General features: G+C 41.0%; 2 protein-coding genes across 3 annotated transcripts in view; one reads left to right on the top strand and one right to left on the bottom strand.

The window, feature by feature from the left end:
• prkdc (protein kinase, DNA-activated, catalytic subunit) overlaps positions 1-2,468 on the top strand; it is a 42,353-nt gene extending 39,885 nt beyond the window's left edge. Inside the window, exons 85-86 of the mRNA XM_032551202.1 lie at positions 112-251; positions 2,002-2,468. Coding sequence (XP_032407093.1) covers positions 112-251; positions 2,002-2,206 — 345 coding nt within the window. The 3' untranslated portion in view covers positions 2,207-2,468. The remainder of the gene's footprint in view (positions 1-111; positions 252-2,001) is intronic.
• A 1,205-nt stretch (positions 2,469-3,673) lies between these two features.
• Positions 3,674-13,097, bottom strand: garem (GRB2 associated, regulator of MAPK1). Of its 2 annotated transcripts, none has more exons than XM_032551204.1 (6): positions 12,697-13,097; positions 12,004-12,144; positions 11,062-11,192; positions 8,415-9,611; positions 7,682-7,836; positions 3,674-7,596 (listed from the first exon to the last, which is right to left on the bottom strand). In XM_032551204.1, the coding sequence occupies exons 1-6, from the start codon at positions 12,836-12,838 to the stop codon at positions 6,756-6,758; spliced, it is 2,607 nt and encodes an 868-aa protein (XP_032407095.1). In that variant the 5' UTR covers positions 12,839-13,097; the 3' UTR covers positions 3,674-6,755. The 2 variants fall into 2 exon arrangements, with proteins under 2 accessions (XP_032407095.1, XP_032407094.1); XM_032551203.1 differs by having other exon boundaries at positions 3,674-7,599; positions 12,697-13,096.
• Positions 13,098-13,369: the final 272 nt, after the last annotated feature.

The raw sequence follows: 13,369 nt of genomic DNA, 5'->3' as shown, positions 1-13,369 counted from the left end.
AAGAAAAGACAAAATCTTAATACTGTATGTCTGAATTAGTTTAAATGAAAAACTCTTTATTTTCAAAGTACAATAAAAAAGTTGTTTTTTTTCTCCTTTGGTTTTATGCAGAACTTTGAGGTGAAACAGCTGAAGAAAGGAGGAACATGGACCCAGAGCGTAAATACCAAAGAAATCAACTGGTTTCCTCTGCAGAAGGTGAACTTCGCCAGAAGGAAACTAGAGGGCGCTAATCCAGCCACAATAACCAGGTACTTTCAAATCGTTGTGTGTTTTATGGGATTTACTCTGATCTTAAGGAGTTCATATTGAAGGTCAAGTACATTTTATAATGTAGTTTTTTATTAAATTTTTTCATTATGAGTACATCAGCTGCTATTTGAATGCCCTTCTACTGACCTGCAACATTTCCCTCAGGTGGTAGATGTATAGAGTTTGGCAAAAAAAAACAAAACAGATTCTTGCCTCTTAACATTCTCCAAATTTTGACAAACACAAATCTCTGTGTAAATAGAAGGTCGTTCTTACTCTGCTGACAAAGTGAAGGATATTTGGCTTTCGGGTGAAATTTCAGGATGACCTGAAGATGCACCAGAACCCTAACAGGTGAACTTAAGGCGGCCTTCTCTAAACCTTTGAAAGCACATGTCCACCCGTTCAGTGCTTCAGTACCTTTTGCTCAAGTTGCTGTTCTCTAACAAGGAACTTAGCAGTAAAATTCGCATCAGGTGTTTGATTCATCAACCTATCTATGCATGATTGGTTTAGTTGATTTTTAAAAAATTTTTTTGGTATGGTCTTGTTTTTATTTAAACACAAACTATTTGGGTGTTTTGCAATTATGAAGGCCACAAGTTGAAGCATGTTGATCGGTCAATGAAGGTGGTTCTTGGCGCTCCAAGTGTCATTGGAGTCTTTACCTTAGAATCTCTTAGCTGATTTGTGAATCGACCATCAATGTCCTGGTTCAATCAGAATTGATATTTAACCAGTCATATCCTCATGCTGTTCATAATTTGACATCATGAGACCAAGTTGACGACTTATAACAGTTCAACAGTAGATAAACCTTTACGGGTCTTTAAACAGGAAGTTCTCAGACGGAAGTGGCCACTGAGCTCAGAGTGACATCAGAAGGTTGTAGCAAGACTGGAAGAGTCACAGAAAGGTTTAGAAGTGGAGGCCCTTTAGTTACATCCCACACTGATGGCCACTTCACTGTGAGCAGAACCCTGTGGTAACGGATGATGAATGCCATTCAACTCCTGGCCCGTTTAAGGGAGGTGAGAGGCACCCAAGTGTCACATCAGACCCTTTGAGACCTTAAACATTTTCATGATCTGCTTGCTAAATAACCTGCAAGGTAACTGACCACACCACCAGGCACAGGCTTCACCGTCTTGCTTGGGTAAGGAAGTGTTTACACCAGACAAGGGACCAGAGGGCATCAGTGATGTTATGATGGAAAGTCGATTCGTGCCGAGCAGAAATAATGGCCGCCAACGATGATGGAGACATCAAGGACAGCACTGTTTGTTCAACAAGGGTGGCATGCCATACCTATGCTGAAGCCTGGGTTATTGTGAACAGTGCGAGCTGTCGTTGTCAAGCTGGACTTGATGCTCAAGGGCACATGATTATGGAGGTATTGACATCTTTTGTTGTGGCAGATCCACCGGTGTTGTTGACTTCTTTGAGTTGAGGAAAACCACCGTTGCTTGCTTCTACTTAGATGCCCTACATTCATAATTGTATTGTGAACTTTTTACATTCTCCATAAATTTCTACTGAAAGCCAAATATCCCAAGCTTTTTGTGAGTTCTGTACATGGTTTATAAAATCTCTTCCCAATACTTGATGGAAAGAATAGTTGTCCCACAATCTAGGGCAAGGCACTCTCCTTGCAGAGAACTTTTTTTTTTATACACAGCTACTACAAAGACTGTTACTATAACCCTGTAAACATATTATTTGTGTCCCATGATGTGTTGTTTTCATCAGCGAGGAGCTGAAGCTGGGCTTTGAAAAGGATCTCGCCTTCCAAGGAATGCAGGCAGTGGCTTTGGGATCTGAGGAGCACAACGTCCGGGCGAAGCTTCCAGCCGCGGGCCTGTCTGTGGAGCAGCAGGTGGACTGCCTGCTGGACCAGGCCATGGACCCAAATGTGCTTGGCAGAGTTTATGCGGGATGGGAGCCATGGATCTGATGTGAATTTATAATAATTATTGTGGATGAAGGCAAATGGAAAAAGTAATTACTGGGAAAGAAATTCTTGGAAATTGGAAGGGTGTTAAATGTGAAGGAGAACATTTTGAAACGGACATGTTGAATTGTTATTATTGTGTCTTTTATAGAAATGGATTAATTGCTGCATTTTAATGGGAATGAAGGTCAAATGTAACACTGGAGTTGTAATACTGTAAGATCGTGGTAGGCATCCTGGATTTCAATAAAATGTTCCAAAGTCATCAGCGTGCGAAGTTGTTTATAAAACAAACAACTTCTGCTTTTCTTCTTAAGGAAGAAAACCAGAACTCTTATGACATTTGAAGTGTCCATGGTCAAACAGGAAACGCTCGCTGTGGCTCCACAAGAAAGCAGAACTGTTGACACACTCGTTCCTGGTAAGCCTCCGACGTGATCTGCAACAGAAACATGAAGCACACCTGAGGGGAGAAAGTTCTTTTCTGTTTTATCAGACAAAAAAAAAATGGAATAATAGTTTGGGCCAGATCAGGGGCCTCGTGCATAAAAGAGTGCGCAGTTTTCACACTAGAACTTGGCGTGCGGAAAAATTTTGAAAAGAGTGGCACACAAAAATAATCGGATGCATAAAGCCCTGTTGCCTCCATAAATACATATGTAAATTAGTATAAATACCCGGAAGTCTGCCACCACCTGAATCAATAACAATAGCAATCTAAACTCTAATAAACCATCAACATTTCCCAGCTGATCAATATGATCAATGGCTCCCTCTGAATCCCTCCATTAGCGATGTTCTCCATCAGAGCCAAAGCGCTCCAATTACGCGGCTCACCTTCGCGCAGCTACTATAATACGTGTGATTATACACACTTTGATCACCTTAAAAATAATCAACCCTGTCCGGAGTTAGTCTGCTGATCCAATCCTGTTTTCTTTTTCAGTCAGAATGAAACGACCCCATAGATGCATTTCATGCGCACAGACCAATCTTTATCAGACAAAAACTGAGAAAAAGTACTATTTACATTCAAGTGAGTTTTTCCACATACTTTTATTTTTTTCTTTATTTTGTGTGCGTGTAATGTTATTGTCTGAGGATGAATGCGGTTCAGTTTCATCGTTTACGTTTAAACAATAAAATATTAAAACCATGAACCGCACCTTTTCACGCCAGCGAAAAAGTGTGCGCATATTTATGCAAACTTTGAGGCAAAGTAAATTTTTATACATGCCGACTTGTGCGTAAAATATGGCGCCGCACAGTTTTTTTGTGCGCTTTATGCGTGAGGCACCAGGTCATTTATCAGATTTGACTGAGAAATGCTTTGGGATGCGGTATCGGGCATCGTTTTTGTGCCGCTCTCTTGTTCCTTCTTCTCTTTAAAGAGCCTGCGTTATTATACTAGACATTACCACCCATATAGCAAAATGTAAAAAAATAAAATAAAATAAAAACACAATCAAAGCTTATTAATAATTTCCTTTAATGTACATGTAGTGTGACTGATTCTTTCAGGGGTTTCCCCCCCTAATGATCAAAAATTATTTCAGTCAGAAAAAAAAACAGAACCCACATCTTACAGTTACCAACAAGAATTCACACAAAATCTCAGTAAAAATAATTGCAACATTAGTAATTATTTACTTAAAAAAATTTTTTTTTTAAAAAGATCTATACATTGAAAAAAAAAAAAAAAATCAAGTAAAAGATGTAACAACCCCATGGCAATAAGTGTCTCAGAAGGGATTGGGGTCCTGACTCGATGCTGAGCTGGTCTGCATATTTACAGCGTTGCAAAAGTATTCACACCTCTAAAACGTCTTCACACTTTTAACGTGGCAGCCACAAATCGTATGTTAGACCAACACAAAGTACAATTAAAAGGGAAATGTTTTTGGGAGGGTTTTTGGCGTTTCTTTCTTTTCTTTTCTTTTTAAACAATTTTACAAAAAAAGTACGCTGAAGAATGAGGCATGTATTTGTAAATTACTCACCACCACTCTTCAAAAATACACTGGAGATGCGACGAGCATCTCATGCGGCATGAATACTTTAGCAAAGCGCCGTAGCACCGCGTTCACAAACAAACCCGAAAACTGAAAACACAAGTGTTTCATAAAAGCAGATCATTCTGAGTTTTAGCTTCAATGCCCCTCAGAGTTTTAGGAAAAAGGAGGTCGGGGGGGGTGGATGGGGGTGGTAAAATACAACATCGCTCCCGTTGAGGTCTGTCGACATCATCTTGAGAAAAACTGGCGAAACATGGAGCCAGAATTAAAACAGCTAAACCTCTTTTTAAGGGCTTTTCGGTTAAGGCGCTGAGAGACTCTTTGCATTAGAGGACACTTTGGAACAAACAGTGACAAGAAAACAGGCAGACGTACCATTGAAAAAAAAGAAACAAAAAAAAACATGTAGTGCATTTACTCGCAAAAAAAAAGACACTTCAATACGCTTAAAATCGACTGCATTATTAAAGTATAATCTGCCAAAGTGCATGATGCATAATTTATCCTTGATGAACAGCGTCGTGCCTCACCTCCATGTTCGCTTTGGAGTTGGGACAGAATTTCACTCGCTTTACGTTGGCGGAACTCGTTACAACCTTAGAACTGCATCGAACGGAAACAAGACTTGCATAATAAAAGATTCGTGCGTTTCCGAAAACAAAGTGAGGTTGGGTTTACATGCACTAAACAAATGAGCTTCTCAAACCAAGAATGAACCACGATTCTTGCGCGTAATACTTTTCTGTGAAGGATGCTTTTGTTCATTTCGCATTTATTCACACGTTTGTTTCATTGTAACTTAATGCCACGGCTTTTTCGAACAAACCCGAACTCCGCTACAGTACCGAAAAAAGCTAAAAGGATGAGCTTAAAAATCGCCCTGTATTTTAGGCATGGAGTTAAAAAAAAAAAAATTTAAAAAAACTACTGCCGCAGACCGCCGCTAAAACCGAGTTACAAAGTATCAAATAAAACAGGCAACACAATAACATTAACGTAAATCTTTTTTTTTTTTTTTTTATGTTGCGACTTGCACAGTAACTTAAGTTTTTGTTTGTTTTTTTTGGATCCCTGTCCTTACGAAACAAATACCACACACACCTAAATACTATTATTAGTGCTTCTCCGACAAAATATTAAAGAGACAGTTCAGGATTTCTGAAGTGAGGTTCTGTGGTGTAATCAGTTAATATCCTACCCGGAGTGGATTAACTCCTTTGTTGTCTTCATTTAGCTTAAAATCTGATTAGTTGGACGTGGAGGCTGGAGCTTCGATGCTTGTTCAAGAGCATAAATATTGTAAAATCTCTTTTGTTTTTGTTTTGTTTTTTGTAGCAGATAAATTTCAAAAGCACTTTCTGACGACAAAAAATCTTTGTAGCTACATCGCTCTCAAAGACAGGTAGTGAGGACCATATATGGGTAATGACAATGGGCAGAAAAGTCAGCAGTCTGCATAGATGATCAATGTGGAAAAACATGGGTGAGCTAGGATAGCCGCGGCTGCTCGTTTGTGAGCATAAAGTTTTATCAGAATTTTTTTTTTTTCTTACATTTTGTGTCTAAAATTTAAGTAATAAAAAAATAAATAAACAATTATCTTATATATAGAGAAGGCCATAGAGAGCACAACTTCTGTACAAAAATTAAAGACTGGCTCGATTTCTAGTATTAAATAACTTTCAAGGGATGCAACATGGGTAACAAAAACATTAGTATTCTTGTTAACTAGCTTAACATGACATATTAACATGGATTGACTTTTTCTTTTTATTGGAGCCATTTAAAGATTTTAGTCTGCTTTGGTCTCAGCTCCTCTCGAGCTAGCCATTAGCTCTTGACTCGGCGACCAACTAAACTGGAATTGCGTTGCATTTACCTTTTTTATGTACACTGCCGTTTTGAATAAAATAAGACTGAGCTGAAAATTTGAAATAAAATGATACTAAATGAAGACACAGAGAAAGTTGGCTATTGCAGGTCAGATAAAAAGCTTTTCTTATATTGCAACAAAACTGCTTGAGAAATCATGAACTTTCCCTATAATTAGTGAATAGTGTATTTTTGGATTTAGTTTTTTTTTAAAAAGCATTATTATTTAAAAAATAATAATTATTGACGCTACTTCTTAGACACACATGTAGTTTGTGCTCTTAAAAATCTTAATAGCTTAAGATTCTAGCATCCTATAGTTCTTCACATTTGTTTTCGTTTGTATTTCATTTGACTCAAATAAAAACAACATTTTTTGTCATAAATAATTAGCGGGTCGTGGATGGAAACACACTAGGATTCTGACATAAATATATGCCTTGTAATGAAAGTGCCAATTTGTTTCGCTCAGTTAAAGTCGCAGACAGTCCGAGGGTTTGCAGGAACGACAAAAACCCCGGTACGTTTCCCGCGACGTAGCGATGGAAATAAGTTCAACATATCAAAGAAAAATCCCAAGCCTGCTTGCGGCTTGCTGTGCATAGCGTGTATACTTGAAGGCATTATGTTCTCAGCTTTACAACCAGATTTAGTGTTTCATACCGTTATATCTTGGGTCTCCACCCGTTTATGAACTGCATGAGTTTCTTCACCTGCAGCTTGCTTAGGCGGAAGTCTTCGGACAAAATCTCCTCGGTGAGCTGCAGGAGGAGATTCCCGTCGATCTTCTCGGACACAAAAAGGGAGACTATGTCGTTGGGCAGGCCGATGAACTTCAGACACTTGGACACCTCTTCGATGGAGATGCCGGACAAGTTCAAAGGCGGCTGCCACTGCGCGGCGGGAGAGACAGAGGGACAGTTTAGAGTTGCAGAGCTGGGACTAATCTCATTGGTGCCCGGCTCGGTTTGAACGGCGGCTCGCTGCGACTCGTTGCAGACGGACTCCGTCGGGAAATCTGGGCACTTCTTGATGGCGTTGGATTTAGGTGTTCTTGGTGGTAAAATGGGGCAGGATAAGCTCTGCTTAGTGTTCGATTCTTCTATTGGCGTGTTCCGGTACATTTCCGAGTTGCAGCTTGAAGATTTAGTGCAGATCTGGTCAGTGGGGCCTTTCTGCAAGCTGAACTCCGCGCGGCGGCGTGCCAGCTCTCGGCCGTCGTAGTCATCCAGACTGATTGCGCAGGTTTTCGAGGAACTCGGGGTCCTCTTTCTGGGGTAGCTGAAGTAGCTCCGGCAGCTCGCGGGCACGAACTCGTCCATGCAGTGAGCGTCCCCTCCGATAAAGTTGTTGGGCCAAGACAGACGGGACGACACGCCGTCCAACGGCGGGCCTCCGCTGGGCGAAGTGGCTCTTTTCTCCATAGTGCTGGCGTTACCCCAGCTGCAGGGGTAGCAGACGTGACTTTGCTCTTGTAGCTCGGCTCCCTCTTGCTCAGTTGCTCCACTGCTAATGAAAAATGACAAGACTCATTTGCCAAATAATTCTATTAGATCTCCAGCCCCCCTCCTAGAATGCTCCTGATTCTTACATGTTATGAAGACCAGAGGAATAATAGGAAAGCGTTGGACTTGGAGACCGAGTGTCCTGCTGGCGGGGCTTCGACGGGATGGGCACCGACGGTAGCTGCTTTATACTTCTGGGAGGAATGGGTGGAGCGTTCAGTAGACGACATTCCTCCTTCACCTAAAAGGATGTTGGATTCATTTGAAAACAGTCAGAAGGTTCCAAGTTTTATATTTGAAAACTTTCTGTAGTAATGCAAGCGCCAATGGGAAGTTGGTTGGAGCTAAAGGCCGAGCGATACCGGAAGAATATTAATTAGAGGTTGAAAAAGACCATCAACCTACGATGGTATGGTTTAGATCAAGGTATATTTGTGAATTAGACCGGTTCAGTCAAAGTCCAGACATAAATGCAATTAAGGATTTTTGGTAAGACTCAAAAATGACTGTTCAAAGATACGATGGGTTATCTGTAGAAGTCCAAAGCTGGTAGAGACGCCAGAAACACAACAAGTGCCTGAACATTTTCCTTCCACTTCACATCAATAAACTACTTTGTGTTGTGCTGTAACATAAAATCCCAATAATGATGTTGACCTTGAAGTAAAAATACTCAAGAATTCTACATTCATCGATTAAAGAAAGAAAGAAAAAAAACCCTAAGCATGAAGACACTGAAGAGTCAAACTCTCAACAGAAGCAGTTTGACTTTGTTTTACTCGAAACACAGAGTGTATCAAAGAATGGCGTTCTACTCACAGCTTCAGACTTTGGTGGGACCGGTGGTGGAGTAAGTGGAATGTCCAAACTGGTTCTGGCAGCAAGAGGACATGTGACTGGATACAGTGCGGCCGTTGTTGCACAGTCGTCGTTGGCGACTCTTACGCCTTCGCCTGAGGAAGGTTTTGGACTCTGCCTTTTCAGGTGATCCAACCACAACTCCTCATAGGGAACATCCAACTTGCTGAGACTTGCATGTTGGCTGGTGAAGTCCGACAGCTCAGGGAACAGGTGCTCGTTCTCTCCGAATTCTGAATGGCCGCCGTCGGAAGGCGGGAGAGCCCAGTCTCCGCACAGCGTCATACACCCCTGCAAGTTGACTTCGCTGTTCCCGTGCAGGTTGCTGCCGTACACGCACACCGAGAGTCGGTGGAAAGACTGCGTGAGCTCGTCTCTGGCGTACGTCAACGAGCTGGGCACCTGCTTGTGGCCGGGACACCCGTTGGAGCTGCCGCTTCCGCCGCTCCCTCCGCAGCTGCCGTTCCCGCTGCTTTTTTTCGGGCTACTGCCGTCTTCGTTCCAGTCGGCCCGCACGTCCCGGACGGCCCGAGAGTAGTCGTCGATGTCGAACTGCTCCTGGCAGAAGGAAAACCAGCGGTGCACCATGGTCTCCAGCCACAGCTCTCCCTGCAGCAGCTCTTCCGGGACGATGAATCTCGGCATGGCCATGTGGAAGGGGAAGTGGGTGGGGATGATCTTGTTGCTCCGCAGGACGCAGCACACCACCACCGTCTTGGTCTGGATGTTGACCAGCTTGTAGCGGTGGCCCTCGCGGATGAGGTGGAGGTCGTGCTGGTTGCGGGGCGGCGTGCCAGGCACGACCACGTTGACTGGGAGTCGGGTTTTCTCCACGATGTTCCGGATGGTGTGCTCGCCGTACTGCATCTGCAGCTCCAGCGGGCTGCAGGTGCTGAACCGGCCCTTGCACTGGAAGGGCAGGCTGATGCTCTCGTTGGTGCGGTGGTTCATGCAAATCAAGCAGGGCATCTTCCCGCGGCCGATTTTGCTGATGGAGTTGAGCTTGCCGATCTTCTTGAAAATGGTGTTGAGCCTCGACTTTTCTTTAGAGCTCTTGGCGTAAAGGATCTCCGCCTGACCCATTAAAGTCAGTTCGTCACCGGTACTTAGTGTTATGTTGTAAACTTCTGTGTCTTCATTACACTCCCCTGAAGCCATCTGTGAACAAAAGGTAATGAATGTGAAATTTGCACCAATGCACGCTCATCTTTGGGACATCTTTCCCAAATGTTTAGGTAGCTTGTAGATAAATGCGGCATTTTCAGGCATCTGGAAATTGGATCCCAAGACAAACCAGACGTATCTGCATCTCAGCTTTTTTTTTTTGGATACCTGGTCAATTGATTTAGTTTTTTTTTTTTCAGGATATCACACACGGAAGCATCGTGTCTGAGGTGATGTCTTAAAATATATCCACAGTAGCAGCTTCCTTTTAACTCCTATACAGCTAATTACCCTTACACCGTAATGGCATCATCATCTGGCATTTAAGGGCATAGTAATCTTTCCTAGAAAAATATCTCCATAATTATTCTGCCATTGTCATAATTCTTTTACCAACAGAAGTCCAGTTCTTCTTGTTTCCTGGAGTTATGACTGACTGTAGTTCATAGAACTGCTCAAATGAGTTTTTATAATATAAAGCTTCATGGCAGATGCTTTTCTATTGTTCAGGTGACAATCTAAACAGTACACAGGCACAAACTGGTCCAGTCAACATTCCTAAAATTTAATTAGTTAAACCTATGTGTTTATCTTTAGTGCTTGCTATTATAAAGACATCCGGTAGAAACCGGTTGAGTGTCAAAATAGTTTGGCTTTTTTTACTTTAACCTTAAAAAACAAGTAAATAAAACACTAAATAATGGCGTGAGAATTAAGTACTTGGACTAAAAAGCCCGTTGTGCATTGTCATGAATGCCGATGGGATGATTTTGTCTCGTCAGACACTCCTTTTATTGCTGGAGTTAAGGCAAGCATAAAAACAGCTCTGAGAGGAAATGCTGTCCTTTGTAGTGCTCCATAGTTAAGGAGGAAGTCATCAAAGACAAGATAAACGAAAGGCTATAAAACGTTCCAAGACGGCAAATTTTCCCATCATGCCGTCATTACACTTGAGATTCTTTTTATTGAGAGCGATAATAAAAAGAATTTGAAGTCCCTCCTCGACCAGCCATTGCTGCACACAGCCAGTCAGCTGTCTTAAAGAGCAACAAAAGGGAAAAAATAATTTGCCCGTTTGGAAATATAGTAATTGAAAAAAATAAACAAACATCTCCCCAACCGCATTTCTATTAGCAACCTAAGCAGATAGCCTGATAAGCATCCACAAATTACAACTACAACATTTTTATTACATTAAAAATCCTTAATTTGCTGAATAAATAAATGGTGCCAGTATGACCAGGATCATTTAAAAGTTTTCTTTCTGATAGTTTTTTTTAAATTATTTGTACTTCTGATTTTACTCGTTGCTATATTCTCACGAACACAAATTCTCTCTACACATTATGATAGATTATTGAGGAGATATCGTCCTACTCACCTTTCCTACTGAACCTGGCCTACAGCAGCTTTAATCAACGTCCGTTTAACGGGTTGAATGTACCTTAACGTTGAAAGTGATCTCCTCCATGACGTACACCCTTTCAGGGAAAGCTTTGGCCACCTCCTCCACACTGTTGAAGTACTGCACAGGCTCCTTGACATCTCTGTCCTGCTCCAGCAGCTTAAACTGACCTGAAGTTGGGAAAAAAACAAACAAACAAAGGAATATAACAAAAAAAAGGTCAGCTCAGGCGTCAACAGTATTCCCCAAGTGGTGAACAGTCGACCGTACTGTCGATCCCAGAAATTATCCTTCACTTTGATGGATTTTCAAAATACAAACTGCTACAGCGGGAAGAGACAAAGGTGGAGGTAGAAAGACAAATTACACAGAGCTGCCAGTCATTTTATAGCATCGTTAGAGTTACATTTACCTTCACAATTCATCAAAAATACTTATCAATAGCAATAAAACAAAAATATTTCAAATTACAATCGTCATTGCAGTGTCAGTGTGTGGAGAAAAAAAAATACTATTCCACAGGATGGCTTAGATGAAATATTTGGTAGAATAATACATTTAAAAATAAATACCACTGTGTTCAATTACTATAAATGGCCAGCAGGATGGACGTTTCTGACCATTGAGGGAGAAATTGACATATATACTGCTCAAAAAAATAAAGGGAACACTTTAAGTGTTAAACACCTGTTTAAGTGTTATAACTAACAAAACCATCAAAGAGTTGTGGGGATATCATTATGATGGAAAATATAGAAAATGTTGGTTAATCACAACGATTTCATCACCACATCAACAAAAAAGAATCTTAATTGCATTATTTCCTAATATTTTTCAGTCCCATTTCGAGGATATGGGTGCAAATTGTTTTTAAATAGTTATGAAATGGAAGCCGATTGGGACAAAATTCTCATATGTGGGTTACAAACTGAACTAGTAAACTGATATAGAGAAATGATACAAAGATGCTTGTTGCTGTACCTTCATAATGAACAGGGATCTCTATCTTGGGCCCAATCACGTAGTGTCCCTCCTCCAGACTGTGAGCAGTAATAGTTGTCCACTGACGGCAGGAATGGATCAAGAGGTAGTCATTGTCTCGAAGCCCTTCAACTGACTGACCTGCACAAGTTATGGAGTGGCAAATATGTTTAAAAAAATTTTTGAAATGTGCATCTTCACAACACACATAGGCTAAATGATTTGTGCTGACAAGACACATGATGCTGTGAAACACAGGTTATGACACCAGACATACTTTCAAACGGTTTACTTTTTGCGCAAAAAAACTTATTTCCGCTGACATTACATGCTGCATCTACATTAAAATTACATTTCCGAGAGGCCTGTGGCGCTTAAAAAACATAATTTCTAAACTTTTTCCTGCATTGTCTAGCTTCAACACAAACGAATTGGTTTTCATTCTTCGCATAAACGCAGTGGCACCACTTCAGAGTGCGTTTTTATTGTTCACATTTACATTACCTTCTTCAGGCCAACATGGTGTGACCTGTCAGGCAGATGCACCGTTTGCGTCCTACCAAAGAAAATCTCTAAAAATGTATTTTAAACAACTAAGTCCAGCATTAATCATAAACCACAAGACTGAATTTTCTGCTCACCAACGCAAAGATAATAGCTTGAGAAGTGAGTACAGTCACAATTGTTACTCACCGTTATCCAGTTTGGCAATCTGGGGCAGCTTATATGTACTGACCAGCTGGTCTAAAGGTAGGGACGTCGTGCTCCATGTAACATCTTTTAAATTGTTGTACAACATTGTTCCAAGGTCCATTTTGCTACAACTAGCTTCCATTAGCCAACTGTGGAGTTAGCTGTATGTAAACACGGCTGCGAAGGGCTTCTCTGCGCCGAATACAACAAAGATACCGCTTTTCTTACATTAAAGTGTCATATATCAAATAACAGGACGCGTTTTGTCTGTTGCATGTTTCCCTTTTTTTCTACGTGCCTAAGTATCATAAGGGTTCGTTGTCCGAAAAAGTAGCAGAGCCATGTTTGTTTAGCTAGCGACGGCTAACGGAAACTCGTACTAGGCCTTTCAAAACAAGAGCGTTGTTTATTTAGAGCCTAATGAGTAACGTTATTTATAAAAAAATTTTAATGTATTTACACACATTATAATATCTAGCAAACAATTTTATACTTTATGTCCTACTGGAGGTTATACTATTTTTTTTATAGCAATTTTTATATATTTGGCTATTTACAAGTAATTTACTTTGAAAGGTATAGACCGGAGGTTGTATTTTGTGCTGTAAAGTTTGGCACAGTAGCTCATTATTAAAATAGATTAGGAGGTAATCATCCTTGACCTGTTTCGGAA

Source organism: Xiphophorus hellerii, chromosome 21, assembly GCF_003331165.1.
Source record: "Xiphophorus hellerii strain 12219 chromosome 21, Xiphophorus_hellerii-4.1, whole genome shotgun sequence".
In the NCBI taxonomy this organism is placed as follows: Eukaryota; Metazoa; Chordata; class Actinopteri; order Cyprinodontiformes; family Poeciliidae; genus Xiphophorus; species Xiphophorus hellerii.
This window is presented reverse-complemented; position numbering and strand designations above follow the sequence as displayed.

Excerpts from the sequence above, each read along its gene's own strand:
- garem (XM_032551203.1), bottom strand. The coding sequence starts at position 12,838 with ATGGAAGCTAGTTGTAGCAAAATGGACCTTGGAACAATGTTGTACAAC. Across the intron at positions 11,193-12,003 it reads GATCCCTGTTCATTATGAAG|GTCAGTTTAAGCTGCTGGAG; the intron begins GTACAGCAACAA and ends TCCCAACTTCAG. Across the intron at positions 7,837-8,414 it reads TCCCACCAAAGTCTGAAGCT|GTGAAGGAGGAATGTCGTCT; the intron begins GTGAGTAGAACG and ends ACATCCTTTTAG.